Source organism: Lepidothrix coronata, unplaced genomic scaffold (genome assembly GCF_001604755.1).
Source record: "Lepidothrix coronata isolate B3197 unplaced genomic scaffold, Lepidothrix_coronata-1.0 Scaffold2, whole genome shotgun sequence".
In the NCBI taxonomy this organism is placed as follows: Eukaryota; Metazoa; Chordata; class Aves; order Passeriformes; family Pipridae; genus Lepidothrix; species Lepidothrix coronata.
In genome coordinates this window covers 1,863,697-1,882,820 of record NW_016690182.1, presented here as the reverse complement: position 1 = coordinate 1,882,820, position 19,124 = coordinate 1,863,697, and the positions used below count along the sequence as shown (strand labels likewise).

General features: G+C 40.9%; 1 protein-coding gene across 6 annotated transcripts in view; it reads left to right on the top strand.

Moving 5' to 3' along the window:
• Window positions 1-5,276: 5,276 nt before the first annotated feature.
• Window positions 5,277-19,124, top strand: part of LOC108497658 (prefoldin subunit 3) — a 41,054-nt gene continuing 27,206 nt past the window's right edge. For 5 of the 6 annotated variants that reach the window (XM_017815526.1, XM_017815507.1, XM_017815492.1 and 2 more), the window contains exons 1-8: window positions 5,395-5,553; window positions 12,962-13,104; window positions 15,796-15,871; window positions 16,659-16,761; window positions 16,941-17,034; window positions 17,139-17,250; window positions 18,312-18,418; window positions 19,005-19,046. In XM_017815526.1, the coding sequence (XP_017671015.1) occupies window positions 5,421-5,553; window positions 12,962-13,104; window positions 15,796-15,871; window positions 16,659-16,761; window positions 16,941-17,034; window positions 17,139-17,250; window positions 18,312-18,418; window positions 19,005-19,046 (810 nt within the window). In that variant the 5' untranslated portion in view covers window positions 5,395-5,420. Of the gene's footprint in view, window positions 5,554-12,961; window positions 13,105-15,795; window positions 15,872-16,658; window positions 16,762-16,940; window positions 17,035-17,138; window positions 17,251-18,311; window positions 18,419-19,004; window positions 19,047-19,124 lie in introns of all 6 variants that reach the window. The other variant, XM_017815499.1, reaches the window with a different exon arrangement.

The following is a 19,124-nucleotide window of genomic DNA, read 5'->3' as shown; positions in this document are numbered from 1 at the left end:
TGAAGTAATTATATTACACCAATTACATCATATTGTAGTATTTATTTTTCTTTCTCTTTAAAAAACAATACCAAATTGTAATGTCAAGCAGGGAAGTCAGAGAAAGGGGACTTCCATGACCCTTGGCTGAATGCTCAGTAAGAACCAGAACAGCTTCTTCACCAAACAGAAACACTTTCACAGAGAAGTACTTTAGAAATAAAGCAGAAATCTTCTCAAATATGTTGTTATTGACAGCCATACACCTGCAGGGAACACAATGAGCCTAGGGGCAGGAACGGCAGCCAGCTGCTGCAGTGGGAGCCACAGGACTCCTGCCTTTCTGCCTCCCAGCACTTTTGTAATTGTGGCGTAACTCCAGATTAGTTTTTCCTTCCTCTTCTTTCTTGTCCTCTTTCTTTTCTGCCTTCTCTATGCAAAGTCAGCAATTCAAAAGTTCAAACTTCACCAGCAGTGGGGTTTGAGAGGCAGAAGTTGGAGATGGCTGAGAGCTGGAGGGAGGGCTCCCGGTGCCAAGCCCTGCCCAGGCCACTGCTCCTCGGTGGGGGCTGGATGGAAGGAAGGGGTAGAGGAAGTGTGACCTACCCCTGTGTGACAGGAGAGGAGAAAACCAGCATGTGGCTTTTAGCAGTCCTACGCTGTTTAGCACAAATTTCATGTCTGCAGGGCTCTTGGAAAAGGGGCTTAAAGGCCACAGGGATTGTGTCCAATTTTTGCATCTTGTGGGCTCCAAAACCAGCCCTGAAGCAAATCTGATCACAATACAGCACCTATCGAGTTGAGGTCCTGGAGGAAGGGGCTCATGTTCTCATATTTTGCAGCTATGCAAGGTTTGGATGAATTCAGCTGTAGAGAGACCCAGTTCTGAAGCTCATCTTCTTATCAACATCTTATACCTCAGAGAGAATAAAGATCTTTAAAGGAAACTGTCAGACTATGGTGCCCAAAAATCCAAGTTGTTCAACAATATGGGGAGCTTTTTTCTCTCGTGTCTCTGTTAGAAGAGAATTAGTTAACTAACACTGAAACTCACTCTGGCTTTTTAGATGATGCTGACGACTTGTTTCTCTCCCAGAAACCTCCACATCCAGTAGCCAATATCAGCCACACCTGACAGCAATAAAGATCCCCAATCCGCTCCACTTTGGCAAGACTCATGGAAAACAGGGAGCCAAGCAGAAGAGACTCTCGGTGCCCCTGCAGGGAGAAAGGCTGGGGCAGGGATTCCCTCATTGGAGATGGAGTGCTGGGTCAGAAAATCAGCATTGAGTCCACATTGCAGCCTCCAGAAACTGTCTCTTCCACTGCCACAGCTGCTTGGGAGTTGTGTTTCCTTTCCTTGCAGGCTACTGTGGAATCAAGGTGTTCCTCAGACACCTCAGTGGCCTGAACTGTGAGAGAAGCAGCTTTGCTTACCGCTCACCCTTCTGTTCAGATGTCTTACTGGCCACCAGGAAAAATGCTAATGACAACAGTTGAACTATCCTGAGTTTAAATTGGGATTGAACAAATCTGATTAAATTTAGTTTTACAATTTTAGATCACAAACACAGTATTTACAAAAAAAAAAAAAAAAAAAAAAAAGCAAAGATTTTTATCTCAACTTTATCAGCAAAACAACAGCCACCAGTAAGGTAGGTTCTGCAATATTTTGGACTCAGTGCTGTTGAGCAGATGGTATTTATTGACAAACCTGCTGTTGAACTGTTTGCATTCCCAGGGCTGTAGGTGCAGTCAGCCCAAAGCATATTCACTACTCATTACTAAAATACTCATTTCCCTGGAAAACCATCTGTGTCATTCAGTCATGGCAGAAGCCCAGAAACATCCGTTCCCTCCACTGACACAACCCCCCAAGCACTATTTATGTGCATCCATGCCTGGACTGCAATTCCCTCATTACCTGCCCTACAGTAAACAGAGGGCAGCAAAATGAATGAGAGGTAAACTGCACACATAATTTCCAGCTTTCATCTTTACAAAAAGGAACTAAAACATAGGTGCAGGAAAGTGGCCAAGAGCAAGACTTATTCCATTAGACTGAAGAGCAGTCTCTCCTACTAAGTAACAAGGGACAGGACAAGAGGAAATAGCCTCAAGTTGTGTCAGGCAAGATTTAGACTGGATATCAGGAAAAATTTCTTCACCAAAAGGGTTGTCAAGCATTGGAACATGCTGCCCAGGGCAGTGGTGAAGTCACTATCCCTTAAGGTATTTAAAAGATATGTAGAGTGGCACTTAGGGACATGGTTTAGTGGTGAACTTGGCAGTGCTGGCTTAGTGGTTGGACTTAATGATCTTAAAGGTCTTTCCAACCTAAATGATTCTGTGACTCTACCTGCAGCCATCCATGCTGTGCACAGGATAGCTTGAACCCAGAGCAAGTCAATGCGCTGACTGAAGAGGGACATTTGAACTCATATTTGGGCCTGACTACCACATCAAGTAAAGACAGAGCCATGGTAATGGGAAAAACTCAACTCATTTTATGTGAAATTTAGGCTTCCTAATATGGAATAAAATAAGTGAGTCGCTACTGGGGGAGGAGGTAGCACAGAATAGCCACTGTGCTTCAGCTCATACTCTCCTTTATTGCAAAACAGCTTCCCTGTTTAGACAGGCCCTAAGAGATGTAGACATATGTAATGTGTATTTAATCTTTCCATCTCTTCTTTTCTTACTGTTTTGATGTTTCCTCAGGCTTTGAAGATTCAAGATCTTTATTTTCCAGAAACTACAAGCCTTAAAACAAAAATAAGGCAGCTGGAAACTGCCTGCTGCCAGCCAGACTAAAGAGTTTGTAACTTTTTCCAGCACAGGAAATGTTCAATATTTTAATAGCAGTGACCATGTTTTAATGCATTTATGCCCTTAGGGCTATAGAAATCCTTCATTCACAACATTACCCACCCCCGTTCATAGGACCACTAATACTTGTTCAGTGTCATTGTGCTTTTCAATGGTATTGAAAGAGACCCTGCTTGCCTTTGTTGTTGTCTTTATACATGTATTGGGGCAGACTGGAATGGAGTTAATTTTCCCCACAACTGCCCTCATAGAAATACACCCTGTAAGCCATGTAAACCCACCCTGTAAGCCATGTAAACCCTGAAACACCATCCTAGGCCTTGACAGGTACATTTTGTGGTGACATGGTACCCCAGTAAGAATTGAATCTGACAATGGGACTAATTTCCAAAATAATTTCATGAACTCCTGGGCTAAGAAACACATCGAGTGGGTATATCACATCCCCTATCACCCACAATCATACTGAAAGATTGAGAGATATGATGGACTGTTAAAGACTATGTTGACAGTGTTGGACAGTGGGGCATAGAAGCAGTGGGATATAAATTTAGCAGAAGCCACTTGGCTGGTTAACACCAGATTGGCTAAACCTCCTGGTCCTCCCTAAACAAAACCCCTATATACTGTGGAAGGAGAAAAGGTACCCATAGTACACCTAGGGAATGTTTCCTCCTTTACTGCTTTTATACGTGTACTGCAATAGCAGATGGTTGGGTGTGTGTCTAGCCCACATATTTATGGAGCATCTCACTTTAGGGATAATGTAAGCAATAGAGCTTGAATCAGTACCCTAAAATATGACTTGACTCTCAGAAGCTGCTAGAGTCTTGTTTATTACACTCGTATTCAACAGCCTCCTTATTAGTCTTACTTTTTGTGGTTTTACTTCAAAGTTGTAACCTAAAATAACTATTGCTGTGTTCCATCATTTATTTGTATGAGTGTTCACACTTACATTAATGTACTATAAATGCAGAAGTTAAGAAAATACTCTTCCGTGGAATGGCTTGGGAAGTGTTCTGATTGAGTAATAGTGATGCTGCAATTTTTTCCTCACTGTATAGGGTTTGGCTGCTCCACAGGGCAGTGGTGGAGTCACCATCCCTGGAGGGATTTAAAAGACATATAGATGTGGCACTTGGAGACATAGCTGGGCTTGGCAGTGCCAGGTTGATGGTTGGACTCTATGAGCTTAGGGGTCTTTTCCAACCTAAATGATTCTCTAGTCCCATGAAACAGGCTCAGCAGAGGAGGTTGGGCTCTTTTTTTTCAAATGTTACTTCTGCAATCAAACTCTGCAAGAGAAAAGTTTTCTGAGGAGCTTTTATTCTTTCTCCTCAACCTGCAAGGGAGTTTCCCTCCATGAGGTCCTTCCACACCTCTGCCTCCCTGCAGACCGATGCTGCCGTGCTGGGCTCCACAGGAACACTCATCCCACCAAAATCTAGTAGAACCTGGTCTACCGGAGGGTGTGCCTGCCCATGGCAGGGGGGTGGAACTAGGTGGTCTCCAAGGTCCCTTCCAACCCAGGCAGTTCTATAAGTCTGTGATAAAAATCTGATTTCAAGCCCCGTTCGATCATTCTCTCTGCCACCCCTTGACAGCCCAACCCCAGGCTCTGCTGCTGGTGCTTCTCTCAATGCTGGACACGCCGTGACGACCGGGCAGGTTTTATTTTTAATGTCACACCCACGCATAGAACAAAGAGCTGTCAGGCAACTCCAACAGGAGGCTGTTGCCAGGAGAGGGTCAGCAACCAACGACAGGCCAAGAGGACATAGTCTCAAGCTGCGCCAGTGGAGGTTTAGGCTGGGCATTAGGAGGAATTCCTACACAGGAAGGGTGATTGGACATTGAAATGGGCTGCCCAGGGAGGCAGTGGAGTCACCGTCCCTGGAGGCATGTAAGGAAAGACCGGACATGGCGCTCAGTGTCATGGTCCGGTTGACACGGTGGTGTTCGGTCATAGGTCGGACTCGACGATCTCAAGAGGCCTTTTCCAACCTAATTGATTCCGTGATTCTGGGGGCGGCGGGTCACGGAGCACCCGAGCTATACCTGGGGCGGGACACCTGAGGCCCGGCGGGAGGGGCTCCGGCCCCACTCCCGCGGGATCCTGCCCCTCTCCTGCCCCCTCCGGCCCCTCTCCAGCCCCATTCCCGCCGGGCTCCGGCCCCGCTCAGGGGCGGCGGGGCGGGAGCGGGGCGGGCGCGCGGTCACCTGACGCCGCGGCCGCCGCCATTTTGTCTGTGAGCGCAAATGTGAAAGGGAAAGCCGGGGCGCACCCGCGGGAGGAGCAGCGGCAGCGCCGAGCGGCGCCGGGAGCCGGGGGAGCACCGGGAGCACCGCCGCCGGGAGCCGGAGGATCGCCACCGCTGGGAGCCGAGGGAGCACCGCCGCCGCAGCGCGGAGCAGCGGGAAGAGCCCCCGTGGCGGCGGCGGCGGCGGCCGAGAGGAGCCGCTGAGGCGGAGCCCGGCGAGCGCTCCCGCCGGAGGGAGCCGCCGGCGCCCTTCCCCCGGGAGGCTGCGCTCGCCCCCGGCCTTGCGGGGGAGCCGCCGCCCCGGCCTTGCGGGGGGACCGCGGGGGAGCCGCCGGCAGGGCCGCGGCGATGATGTCGGGGCAGTCGATCACCGACCGCATCACGGCGGCGCAGCACAGCGTGACCGGCTCGGCCGTGGCCAAGGCTGTGTGCAAGGCGACGACCCACGAGGTGATGGGCCCCAAGAAGAAGCACCTGGACTGTGAGTAGGACCTCGCGGCGGGGCCGGGCTTGGAGCTCCGGGGCGGCTTTGCTGCTCTGGGGCTGCGGGCGGGCGGGAGGCAAGAGCCGGCCGCTCGCACTTGGGGGGGGGATGTCGTGTAAATCTGGGTGGACCTGAGTGCCGTGAGCTCCAGAACTTGTTTTCCACGTGGAGGGAGTGAGGTTTGTAACGCCCTGTGGCGCCCGGGAAGCAAAAATATTCCAACCTCACGAGCTCTTCCCGGTGAGAGCTTCTTAGCTCGTGTGCTCTGGCTGTAGTGGTGCTTGTTAATCCGGCACCTGGGGAAAAGGTGGGTTTACTGCTGTGACCCAGAATGCAATTTTTTAAGCACTGTTCCGTCCTTCTGTGCATCCGCTAGACTGCAGCCGGTTAAATATTTCTGTCATTTCCCGAAATATCACAGCGTTTTGTCTTGCTGCTCGTGAAACGATGTAAAAAGATTAGGAGTGAAGGGAAGGGCGTAGGTGGACCAGTGGATTTCTCCTCGATAAGAGTATGTTGCCGCTGATATATTTAATATATTAAAACTCCCCTCTGTGTACCAAAAGGTGTAGAAAGTTACCCTTGAAGTCTACAACAGTATCAGTGGTGTCGCTTCGCTTCAGGTTTTAATAACGGGATATCAATCGCAGTTGCTGTTTGCTCAGAAGGGCAGTGAATGCTTCAAACCTTGCTCGTTGCACAGCACACCTGTTCCCCAGCTAGTAAAAGTGAAATAAGTGTGTGTTTCCATTAGGGAGAGGGATAAAGGCGTAAAGCCTTTTGCCCGTTTCTGGTTTTGCAGCCCTCGTGCAAATTGAAGGTACTAAAGGGAGTCTGCTGTTGAGGCTCTCTGAAGAAACACTGTAGGTTTTATGTGGTTTGAGGGTAGTTTGGCTGTGTGGTGCTGTGACACTCGTCCGTTCATACAGACTTGTGCGAGACCATTCGATGTGGATCAAACAGTTAAAAATAACCAAATATATGTTTCATTTGTTACTGATCTGAATGGGTGGGATCCAGCTACAATAGTGAATATTGCAGCTACTGTGTTGAAGTTAAAAGCTTTAAAAGTGGGTAACTGACAATTTTAAAGACACCTTTTTGCATTACCTTATTTTATCTTGTCTCGTGTTGTGCCTGTGGTAGAACAAGTTAATGAGGTAACCCTTGAGTCCAGAAATGGCAACATAACAGGAAGCCAGAAAGTGGTGACAGTTTGCTCAATAGTTTGAAAGCTTTTGAATCTTAAAAGAGGTAGTGTGTTGTTTGAAAATATCCTTAAAATAATGTCATCTACCAGAAGTCACCCGCAAAAAATAAGAAAATGGAAACATGGAAAAATTCCTGAGAATAACATAAACTGAGATTGCTTTTTGACTGACAAGTTCCTCTGAATGTGTTTTGATCTAAGCCTGTTTAGAGCTGTCACTCAGTCTCTCCTGAAGGTCCCCTTCTGTGATGAGTTCTATGTTCTGGTGTAATTTACTTGCTCAGACTTTGGTCTAAGACAAACAAAAATCTTCTTCTTGTGACTAGTGTCTGAAATACAGGAATGCTTTGGTGGGGTAGGGAAAAAAGATGTGAAATATGGTACCTCAAATATGTCTGTAAAGGGGTTTAAAAAAATCCCAATGAACATGCTCCAGTCTTCACTGAGCATATCCAGGCACTGCTTTTCAAACATCTGCAACCCTTTGAGTAGCACTTCTTAATTTTTCACTTGTACACAAAACTTCCTTTTATTAAATGTGAGCAGGTAAATACTAAATACTGTCATCTCTGGAAAAATCACAGAGTATATGTTTTCCAAGATACAGTGCAAGTACTTCCCAATTTAAGTAAATTATGGACAAAAATATAGCTTGAATTTATTGTGAAATACTGGTAGTTGTACCCTGGTCACTACATGTGTGTGTCATTCAAAATGATACACCATCTGGTACTATTTGTAATTGCTACTCAGGAAAAAGCTTTAACAAGAACATTTTTTTGAGAGTTGCTATAGTTGTATCAGGGATTGTGGAGGGGTATCAGTTTGTGCACTCTGTTCAGATTAATTCTGAAAATCCCCTTATTGCCAAGTTTCCTCAGCAAGAAAAACTGTGATATGACAACATAGGTTTTTACAGGAAAATGTTATATATGCAGTGTGTGAACTAGTATTTAAGAGTCTTGGGGTTTGTCTGACTACTAATTGCTGAGTAGTATAGTCACATTTTTCTTGAAGAGTGAAAAAACACCCACAAAAAACCCATCCCCAAAACCTAAGCAGTGTCAATGGGAATACTTGGGGATTTACCTTTTAAAGTAGGTCACGGTGTCCTAAATAAGTCAGCAGATCTATTTCTGTAGTATTTTGTAATATTTTCGGATAATACAAAATGTCATATAGAGGCTGATCTTTCCACTTAGTGGAGCACCTGAAGGTCTTGTCTCATCTTTCCCAGTGTGGATTCTCTCACTGCCCTCAGCCTCCTGAGTCTGGTTTGCAGTGGAATGGGGCTGTTATGCTTTTGGAGTCAAACCTCTTCTTGTCTAACTACTGAAGAGTCATAATAAAAAAAGGATAAATTAAAACTGTAGCCAAGTTGGTAACTGGCAGAGTAGACTTGTGTGTAGACTGAAATTTAGAAAAATATAACCTCCTAAATCAATTGCATCTTAGACTTTTAAATGAACACAGTAATAATGGAAAAAGCAACTCCTGCTTGACTTGTATAGAGCCCACTTAAGAACAGCAGGGAAGAGGAAAGTAGTTAATGTTACTCATTAAAACTTAAAACTCCTATACATACACAAGCTTTGGAAATCTTGTTAGAAGTGGTAATTCAGGTATACAATTGTATTATTTAACAGAATTAGTCTCTTAAGCCTGTTGTTTTAGGAGAAAGAGGAAGTCTCCACCAAACCATCACAAACTATATGTTTTGCCAATAATATCACGTTATGACTGTCACAGTTTGGGGTTGATTTTGTACCTGCCTCTTTTCCCTTTTGGCCGCCAGAGCTCTTGACAGTCGGGTAAATGCCGAGGCAGTGTGGTTCTTGCAGAGATGTGTAAGTTGTGATACAGAACAAAGACATTTTCTTGAACTCTTTACACAGATGGGTAGCTGTGTTTAATTTGAAGTTCTTTAGTAATCATTGAAGCTTTTCAGTATAATAATTGAGGAAATTTAACTTGAACAAAAAAAAGAGTTAATATTGTTGGGATCTATCAATAGGGTTTATGTTTAGCTTTTTAAAGAAACTTTATGGGCTGTCTGTCCTGTATCCTTGTTTAGTGGGGAAGTGGGACAGAATAGCTGAATTGCTTTCTTCTGGTAAAGTAACTGGAAGTTCAGATTTAGCTGTTGTTACATAACTGAAACTTAAAGATTGATCTCAATTGTTTATTAAAAGAGCACATGGGCATAAAAATATTTTTATCAGTCAGGTGCGATGTTTAAGTCTTCCAGCAAGAATTGTTGCCCTCCTTGGCTACAGTGAGAAAGTTTGCTGAAGTGGCTCTGATGTTTTATCTTTTGGTAATGTGTCATCTATGGTGCAACTTTCAAAAAGGAAATGTATTTTTTTTCAAGACTGTGTGACGGAAGAAAGTGGTCTTCATTTTTACATCTGTCTTACAGCAGTTTCTGTCCTGGGACAAAATGGAAGAAATAAGTGAATATTAAACTATTATGGTTGCCTTTAAGCTATGTATTTACAGTTCTCTTGAGGGAGATTCCAAACTCAAGAAAGTTATGACTTTCTTGAAAGTTGAATAGTATGTCAGTTTTTGTTAATGCCTGACTGAGAATTTTCCAAAAACCTGTTATATGTATATTTTGGGTTGGGTTTCTTTTTTATATCTGGATTTTTGCATGCTGCTCTCCGAAGAGCTGTAGAGTTTCACAGATGATGTGCCAGTATTTCAGATGAGCCGTGGAAGAGAAATCCTCAGTACTCTTCCAGGCAGTAAGATTTCCACAGCTCTTCCAGGCTGCTTGAAAACCCCTATGGTGCTCTTCTGGTTTAAAGCTGTTTGATTTTTTTTTTCTTCTTTTTTCCTTTTTTTTTTTTTCCCTATGTGATGTTAACATGTTTCTAAATTCCATTCTAGAAATAGCACCACAGCTTCACTTGCAGTTGAAATGATTCCTCTGGGTAATTGGCAAAATGCTTTGAGTTGTGAAGTGTTTATATAAGTAGTGCGATAAGAAAATGAGCCTCACTCACCCTGTGCATTTCATTCCAGTTTCTGCTGCCAACATCCATATTACAGTTGCCCAGCTGTCAGTCTCTCAGGTGCATGTGTTCTCTTATACTCCCAGATGTATGGATTTAATAGCCTTTTCCTCCTGTGCCACCAGCTGTAACAGATCCATACAGTTGTTTCTGTGTAGATATTCCTGTTGCAGGCTTAGAAGAATCGTATTAGAGAAATGGCACTTGCTTTTCTTTTTATGGATCTCAATTGGTAGAATTGAAATGTGATGCCAGCTTTTTTTTATTACTAGTTGTAAAATATTAATTAAAAAAATTACCCTGAGTAGGCTTATTAAAGAGTCTTTTTAAACTTGTGCTTTTGCAACACACTCTTAAGTCCAGTTTTGACCTATAAGAGATTTTTTTTCTTAGTTTAGTATTTCAGAGATGTTCTCTTTGTCTAAGCATGTGTTCTTCAATGTTGGCAACTGTGGCTTATGTGTTTGTGTGTTGAAGGAGATTTTGGAATGAAAGATCAGGGTTTGTGTTAAGTGACATAGCTTCTTATGGAAGTAAACTTGTGCTGGCAAGATAAGCCAAAGCTTTTTTTATGGATGTGGGGCTTAAGGAGAGGTCATCAGCTACAGCATTAGGTACAGGTGTGAACAGTAGGATTCCTGTCACATTGTGCCTGAACAGCACTGTAAGAACACTCAGTAGCAGTCCTAGATATACAGATGTGCAAGGGATCCCCCAGGTGTTCAGCATCATTTTAGGATCTGCTGGAACATCTGCTGGGAAACCTTAGGGAAGGTGAAGAGATTGAAATCTATGTGGAGAGTGCTGGCAAAATAGGAATGAAAATAGCTTGGCTAACCTGACTGGAGAGTAGAAAGGGTTTGGGTTTTAACCTGGATCTTCCCTCCCAGTTTCAGCTATTATTTAATAAGCACACTTAATATTGAAAAATCCTCAGTGAAAAATCTGACTTAGTGGTTGTGTGAAGGAAAAGGACTTTGTGCAGAAATAATATTTTCCATAGGTTATCCATGTGGTCTTTGACCTGAGCAGATCAATGGAATTTCTTTAACTGTTACCTAGTGGTGTTATAGGTATTGCTCTTTATAGAGTTTGGGGGATTCTTGTTGGTTGTTTTTTTTTGTTTGCTTGGTTTTTCTAAACTGAGAGTAGGACTCATAACAGTCCTGTAACATTTCTGTGCTGGTTACAGACACTTCAGGTATTGATGCTTGCTTGGTATTTCCATGTCTGTGTGTTATGCTTGCTTATAAACTGATTGGGTTTAGGAAGACAAACTTGCCTTAATGTGTTTTGAGACAACTGCTTAGAAATGTCATAACAAAGTTCTCATTCAGTGATGATGCTGTGGAATTAATATTTAAGATTTTTCTGAGTATAAATTATGGAATTGGAACTTTCTTCATTCTGTAGGGCAGTAATTGCCTATGGATTGTTTGGACTTCTAGGTTAAAGTACTTTTTAATTTGACAGAGCATCTGATGATGATACAACCATGAGCAGTGTCTACCAAATGGCTTGTTTTTTGAGAAACTTCACCTTTGTAAATATTGAACTATTTTAACACTACTCAGCAATAAGATTTTGATGTATAGCTTGCTTAAAACTTCAGGGCTTTTGTTTTTGTGCAGTTATTTCAGCATTTTTGCGTGTTACTAATAAGGGTGACAGTTTTCATCCCAGCTGCATGTTTTGTATATAGTTGGAAGCCTTTGACATCAGAGTGAAATTAGTAACTTGCTGTAATTTCCATTTTATAGCTTTCTACCTGAACAAGATAATATCTAAAATTCTTTACCCTGTTAAAATTACTCTGGTTATTAAATTATTTAAACAGTGATCCTTAATCAAAGGACTTTTTGTTCCTAATAAACTGATCTTTAATTAAGATACATCTATAATATATTCTGTGCATTAGAACATATATAAATTCTAAGTGTAATATTTCTATGAGGTATTTTGTCCTAAACTATCGATGTATGAGCTCTAAGTTCACGTTTAAATTGCTTATGATAATGTAGTCTGTTCTCTACATGCTGCTTATACAACAGAGCAGTTTCAGTGGCCATTTCAGTGGTGCCAACACCTCGGAATTCAGTTGTTTCCCAGCTTCCCAAGCACCTGCCCTTCCTCAGGTCCTCATCCAGACAAGCCACACAAACAGCAATGGGCTCTGCTACCAACAGTCTGCTCACAGGCTTGGCTTAAAGGAGAGGCCACAAAGGAAGCTTTTCAAACCAGATGTTTGTTTTACTGGCCTTGCCCAGTCCTTAGGGTGTACTTTGATCACACCTGAGCCAGATTTAGTACAGAGAGAGAACAAATGTCTGATGTGCATGTCTTGAGGGGTTTAGAGCAGTCCTGGATTCAGTTCTTTGCTCCCTTCTCAGCGAGTACCTTCTCCAGCCTTCTCAGGCAGGTGCTTTCCCATGTGTCTGCTGGAGCATGGTCCGGCTTTGTACCAATATTCTGGCAGAGGCTTGAAGCTCTGTCTCTGACCTCCTAAGTTAATGTTCTACTGTCGAGTTTATTATCAGTCTTGGACACAAAGAGCTTTTTGATACGAAAGCCTGACACCTGCCATGATTCACCACAAAATAGTCAATAGGCTGGTGATTAGGTTTTTTTTAGCTAAATGGAAAGATGTGTAGATGGAAGTTCTTGCTCTTAATTCTTAGAGAAAGGAGTCTTATTTTACAGGTTTGTAGCATCTCATTTGCTGTCATGTGTGTCAGTACTCAGGCTTAGGTTGGAGTGGCAAAGTACTTACTACCTGTTGATCCCATGAGGTATAGATGTCTCAGCTTTTCCTTGCTTCTTGGATTTTCATTTTTTTTTGTTACATTGAGTGGCCTCAGACATTGAGCACCCAGAAAGTCTACACTGGCTTTCAAACACTAATTTGGGCTCTGTTGGGTTTCTAATGGAACAAGTTATTTGTTGGTGAAGTACTGGGACTCCATAAAATTACTGAAATGCCTTTGAAGTTCATACTTGGAGTCCTTCAGTAAAATGGAGTGAATTTGAGGAAGGACTCTAAAAGACCACAATTATTTCTTAAACAAAGAACTGAAGTTCATGCTTCCAGTAAGAATTCTCAATGTAAAAACACAAAATAACGTGTTGATCCTCTTTGAGCATGTAACTCATTATTATGCTTTTTTCCCCTTTAATTTAGATCTAATACAGTGCACAAATGAAATGAATGTGAATATTCCACAGTTGGCAGACACACTCTTTGAGAGAACTGCAAACAGTAGCTGGGTTGTAGTGTTCAAAGCTCTAATTACAACACACCACCTCATGATGTATGGAAACGAGGTAAGACATGATTAGTTCTGTTAAGGTCTCCTTTATGGCTTTTAAAACATTGTCTCAATCTGTAAGGCATTAGATATGTATTTCAGTTTTCCAGGATCTTTGTTTTTTCCTCAGTTGGTGGCTGTAAAGTACTTGTCAAAACCAAAAATATATTCCTTCGTTATTTCAATACCAAAATACATCAGTGTTTGCAATTTACCTGCAGGTATCTGGGTTGGGCTGTGAGGAAATAATGAGTGACATTTGTAGAATAGAGACTTGAAAGACTTCTGATGAGCTTTACTTCATTAGGGTAGTGCTTATCAGGAAGAGCACAGCAGAAGAGTCCTGTTAGCCCTCCATAAATGTGCAGCCAACCTTAAAACAGATAAGGAAGAATATGTACTAGAGGGGAGAGGAATATGATGACTGGAATATTTGATCCTGCAAGTCATCATCTGATGGGCTAAACCTTCAGATGTTGTTGCTGTTTAGAGTCCTCTGAAACGTATTTCTACTGCATTTGATTCGCTTAAATTATTTCATCACAATTTATGAAATGCATCCCAGTCACTAATATGGCATTAGAAATGTAGCCTCTATTGTATTAAAAGCTAAACTTTGGTCAGATGACAGTCCTAAATCTGTGTGCAGTCATTAACCTAAGAAATGATTGTTGACTACCAGTAGTATTGAAGTGATGACTCCTCAAGTACCCACCAGCCATTAAACTGCTCTGAAAGCTTGGTCTTTTCCTCCTCTCTGCAGTGCTCTTTGAACTTCATTGAAATGACCTGTAAAACATAGTGTGCTCTTCCTTAACAGCTCCTCAGGTTATTTACCTTTTTAAGCTGTATTTTCAACAGATAATAGACAGAAATAAGGAATATTGCAATGTAAAATTCACTGCTTGGAATTTACTACTTATTACAAGTATAAAACTAAACTGAATGCTGTAAATCAGCTTGTTTATTCCCTCTTTTTCCAGTACAGTTCATATCTGCACAATGAAACTTGCAAGGAAGCAAACCAAACAAACCACAAACTGAACCATAGAAAAAATAAAAAATCAAAACTTAGAGTTGTGGGCCACCAGCCAGTATCTGTTTGCCCATACAGTGTTTTGTACTGGCAGAAAAGTTGAATTTTTATGTCTATACCAAATCTGCTCCTCAGCTTTGAACCAGGTGCATTTGGAATTTTAGAGAATTCCTTTATACCTACTGAGATAACGTGGCTGGAACATTAGTTCTGTAATTTCAGGTGGAACATGAGCGTACTCCTCACTCTCCTAATACATTTAAAGAGGCTTTTTCTGAAGCAAATAAAAAATTATCAGATGTTGGACTTCTATTTTAAGTAAAAGTAAACATAAGAGAGGGTCAAAATGTTGCCAGAGCAATCATTGTCTTGCAGTTTCTTGTTCAATATAGCTGCCTGTTTCTTGAGATGAAGTTTTGGGTGAAACTCCTCTTGCCTGTGCATTTTGCAGCATAAGACCCCTGACATCTGAGTAGTTGAGAGTTAACCTTGTCCCTTTTACAATGAGATTCAGAACAGTAGCTAGTTTTGAAATATATATGGATAGAAACCCTTTGAATATCACTGTTCTGTTCCTGATCATGTTGCTACTGTTTTGCTTGTGTATCTCTTTGAATGCAGTAATAAGATGTACAGATAAGTCAACTGGAAAACAGAATAAGAAAAAACAGAGCCCGAACTGTTGGTAGGCAAAGCCTACCTCTGGAGTTGCTGATGAGGTGGTACGTGACAAGTTGGGGAATCACTGGCAGGTTAAATTGATTTCAGTTTAAATAGTACCAGTGAGAAGGATTTTCTCGTTACTGTGCTAAGGCCTCTATTCCAGTTCCCAGGAGCAGGTGCTCCTGAGCCTCACTGAACACATGCTGGTTTACAGAGTACAACAGTCCCAGCCTGGCAGGAGGGTGTATTTCCACCGTGGAGAGTGAAGGAACAGGCCCTGTGTTCTGTGGCAGCAGAGCATTTCAGATCAAAGCAAGTCCCTTAAGCCATATTTATCATAATTCTCTTTTATGCACTAAAACACATACAAACAAGCAAGAAAGTCAAGAAATGAGAATCTTGGGAGATCTGTGTGTGACAGTGGCAGAGAAGCTTTTAAAACTACCTTGCTACCTGGATGTGTTTGTCTCTTACTCTTGTGTTATTGGCCAGCTATTATTTGTCAAAACTTAAATGTTGTTTAGTCAGATCACTGCATTATGTATAAAAAGTATATGGTTATCACCCCAGTGGTGCTGCTCACCACAGTTCAGAACCATTATTCTCATTCACTGCTTTTAAACTGTGTAATTAAGCCTGTCTTCCTCTTCTACAGCAGCAGTAGAGTCGTGCAAACTTTGGGAGCTTGGATAATGCAAGTGGTATTTTTGTTTTGTATTTTCCAGCTTGTCTGTTCCAAACTACAAAGTTAATGAAGCAGCTTCCTCTAGGATTATTAGTATTTTATTCACAGGCAGTGATGTCTTTATTAATTTAAATCTATACTTTTGCCAAATAGAGTTTTGGACTTCAGAGGCTTTTTTAGTGAGTGTTTTCAGGTTTTCCTCTAAATTTTTCCCTTTTAACCAAATTCTATTGTTGATAGAAGTTACAAGGTAAGTGTAGTTTTCTTGCTCAAGTGTTTTGACTCTCACAACAATTACATTCCCAACTTTTTTTCACCAACAGCGCTTTATCCAGTATCTTGCATCCCGAAATACTTTGTTCAACTTAAATAACTACCTGGACAAAAGTGCCATGCAGGGTAAGGATCTTTCACTGAAGGAAATCACTGCTTTTTTTCTCTGTGATAGTGCATGTGTAGGTGCTCTCCAGGAGACAAATGACATTTAAATTGAAGGGTATTATGATTTGTACTGCATGAGACACCGTGCATGAGTTACCTAGGTGAGTGCTAGAAATTTTCTGTAATGTATGTAGCATTGCACACACAGCTATGAACTTTAAAAGGTGAACTCTTAAGGCTCATTAGAATAAACCTGATGAATTATCAGCACAATAATAACTTTTGCCATTGCATTTTAATGCTTCGGGAGTAAATGTTTACTGTTAAGGTGCATGGAATGGTAACCAGGATGTGTTGTATAAATAGTGAGAACTCCAAATCTCTAAGTCCTTTAAGTACTTGCTAATGGCAAAAAAACCCATTTTTATAGTAAGTTATGTTACCAAGCTCTTCAGCATTTTACTAAGAATACATTTTTAGTTAATTTCAAGAACATCTCAACAAGAACTGCTGGGTTCTTTACTGATATTTTATGCTTGGTTCTTGTCTAATATTTTAATGTGTTTAGGTGTTTATTCTCATAATTGCAACAAATGCTTTCCTAATCTTAGCAAGTTGGGAAGAAACTGTAACATCAGGTCTCAAGGTGAAAAACAGTCGATCTTGAGACTCTAGAAAAGTGCCTATGGAGGGCTTTTGAAGCAAGTTGATGTAAAATGGGCTGGTAGGAGGATAGTTCTTGAAAAGAACTTAAAATGAACTGTACCTCTTTAAAATGTCTAACTTACAAATGCTTAACTTTTAGGCTATGATATGTCTACCTTCATTAGGCGATACAGCAGATACTTGAATGAAAAAGCACTTTCATATAGACTTGTAGCAGTTGACTTCACCAAAATGAAAAGAGGGTAAGACTGTTACTTCTTTTGTTAGATCTTTCCTATTGCAGGGGCTGGAAGCCAGTTGTTCTTGAGCTTGTCATAGAAAGGTGTTCTTTTTACTCTTTGAAGCAATATTGTATTGCTGAAAGAGCATAATGTGCTGAGGTCTCTTTGTAACTTGTAAATCTGTGTCTTTTCCTCTGTAGGATAGATGGAGTGATGAGAACTATGAATCCTGAAAAGCTTCTGAAAACTCTTCCAATCATACAGAACCAGCTTGATGCACTCCTTGATTTTGATGCAAGTACTTTAAACTCAGTGTTAAGTAAAACTCTCTCATTTTGAAGTGAGAGTTTCGTTATTTTGTTAAATACTAATTTACTTTCTCATTGCTTTCTACACAGGCAAATCCAAATGAACTAACAAATGGTGTTATAAATGCTGCCTTTATGCTCCTCTTTAAAGATTCCATTAGACTTTTTGCAGCATACAATGAAGGGATTATTAATCTTTTAGGTATGTGAGAATTTTTTTAGCTTTTGAACTTGTGAAGGTATTGAGAAAATTAAGGAATATAGACAATTTCTGACTGCAGTTACCTGATAAATTCTCTGCTCTATTACTGTTAAATTAAGCCTGTCTTAGTTTTAGTGGCAGGTAGCATAGGCTTAAGCATACACTTCTACCTCGAGGAACAGATGTTGAAACAGAAACAGAGATGAGACAGTGACTGGCGAGAGTGAAACAAGGATACCATAAATATGCAGTGGATAACCTTTGCAGTCAGACTGTAAAAGTATAATGAGATATCTGGTATTTTGAGTATTTAAAATAGTCACAATATGACTGACTTCTGTTTTCCTGTACCTTCTTTATAGCTTGACTGTTCACCTTTTAACTGGTACCTGAATCTACGTGAGCCAATTAGGTGACAAGTAGGGTTTCTTGTAAAAGAGTGATAAGCTTTGAACAAAGCCTTTTAATTACTATTTAATCAAATTTCTGATCAGTTTCTGATCTGTTAATCCATTAGTTTTGACCGAGTGAAATATTCTTAAGTAAAGAGGGCAAAACCATAGAAAGTGAAGGATGTGTTTGATACTCCTTTTGGCAGGTCAGTTCAGGATATGTACTCACTTCAGTAGCCATTCTAATGCCTTTTGGATTTTAAGCCCATCTAGAGACATCAAAATGTATTGATACAGCATCTAAAAATATAAATATGTACCAGGAATATTTTCAAATGCTAAAATAATTTACCTCATTTCCAGCTAATAAGCTTTTTGAAAATATTCACCATAATACCTAATTTAACAATTTGCAGTGATTCAAATCCATGCTCAATAAAGCTTTGCATTATAGTCTAATACTCTGAAACAGAAAAATCAGTGGTTTTGTGTTGACTGACTTATCACAAAAGGTGTCAGGTATTAAGGTAAACTTTAAAATCCAGATAGCTTTGAGTTACTCCTGTCTATTTTCTCCCTGAAGTTTGTCTTGAATTAACTTTTATAATACTGTGTCAGCCTTTTTTTGGGGAGGGTATTATCTTACAAGAGTTTTATTTGCATCCTCAGAAAGATATTTTGATATGAAGAAGAACCAGTGCAAAGAAGGCTTGGATATTTACAAAAAATTTCTAGCCAGAATGACCAAATTGTCAGAATTCCTCAAAGTAGCAGAGGTAAATAAATCTACATCTATGGAAAGGATCTAATTTAGCTGTCTGTACTGGTACAGTATCAATATTCATAAAAACAACTTCACAAAGATTGCTGTACAGTGAAGTATTAGGTATTTTAAAGATTGTGTACACTCATTAACATGGGATGAGATTCTTGGGTATCCTTTTTTTTATTGGACAGAGTAGAACATAGTAAATTTTCTGAAGTGTTGATACAAATTTTATGAATGATCCAAAATGTATAAATTGTAACTTAACTTAATGTTACAGTCTATTTACAGTGCCCTCCTTTAATGTAACTGCTAAAAAATCTAGTTGCAGTAAGCAATGTGGGTGTTTCTAATGATCCCAGTAGACTTTTCTGCATGAAAGTCAGGCAGGATGAAAAGTTGGGTTTGCCTTGAGATGTACACACTTGTGATTACTGATATGTGTTCCTAGTGGAACTTGTACCAGTTCAGAAAGTTGTGAATATCCCTTTTTAAATGTTAGTTTCTATGTAACATTCAGATATTGCTGGGTTTTATTTTCATTGCCACTGCATGTATTAATGTACTGGTTTTTTCTTCATTTTTTGTAAACCCAGCAAGTTGGAATTGATCAGGGTGACATTCCAGATCTTACTCAGGTCAGTATACACAGTATATTGATTAACCCAACTGTTTTGTTCTCTGTGTTTTTAAAAGGGTGTGTGTCATAGTAATGA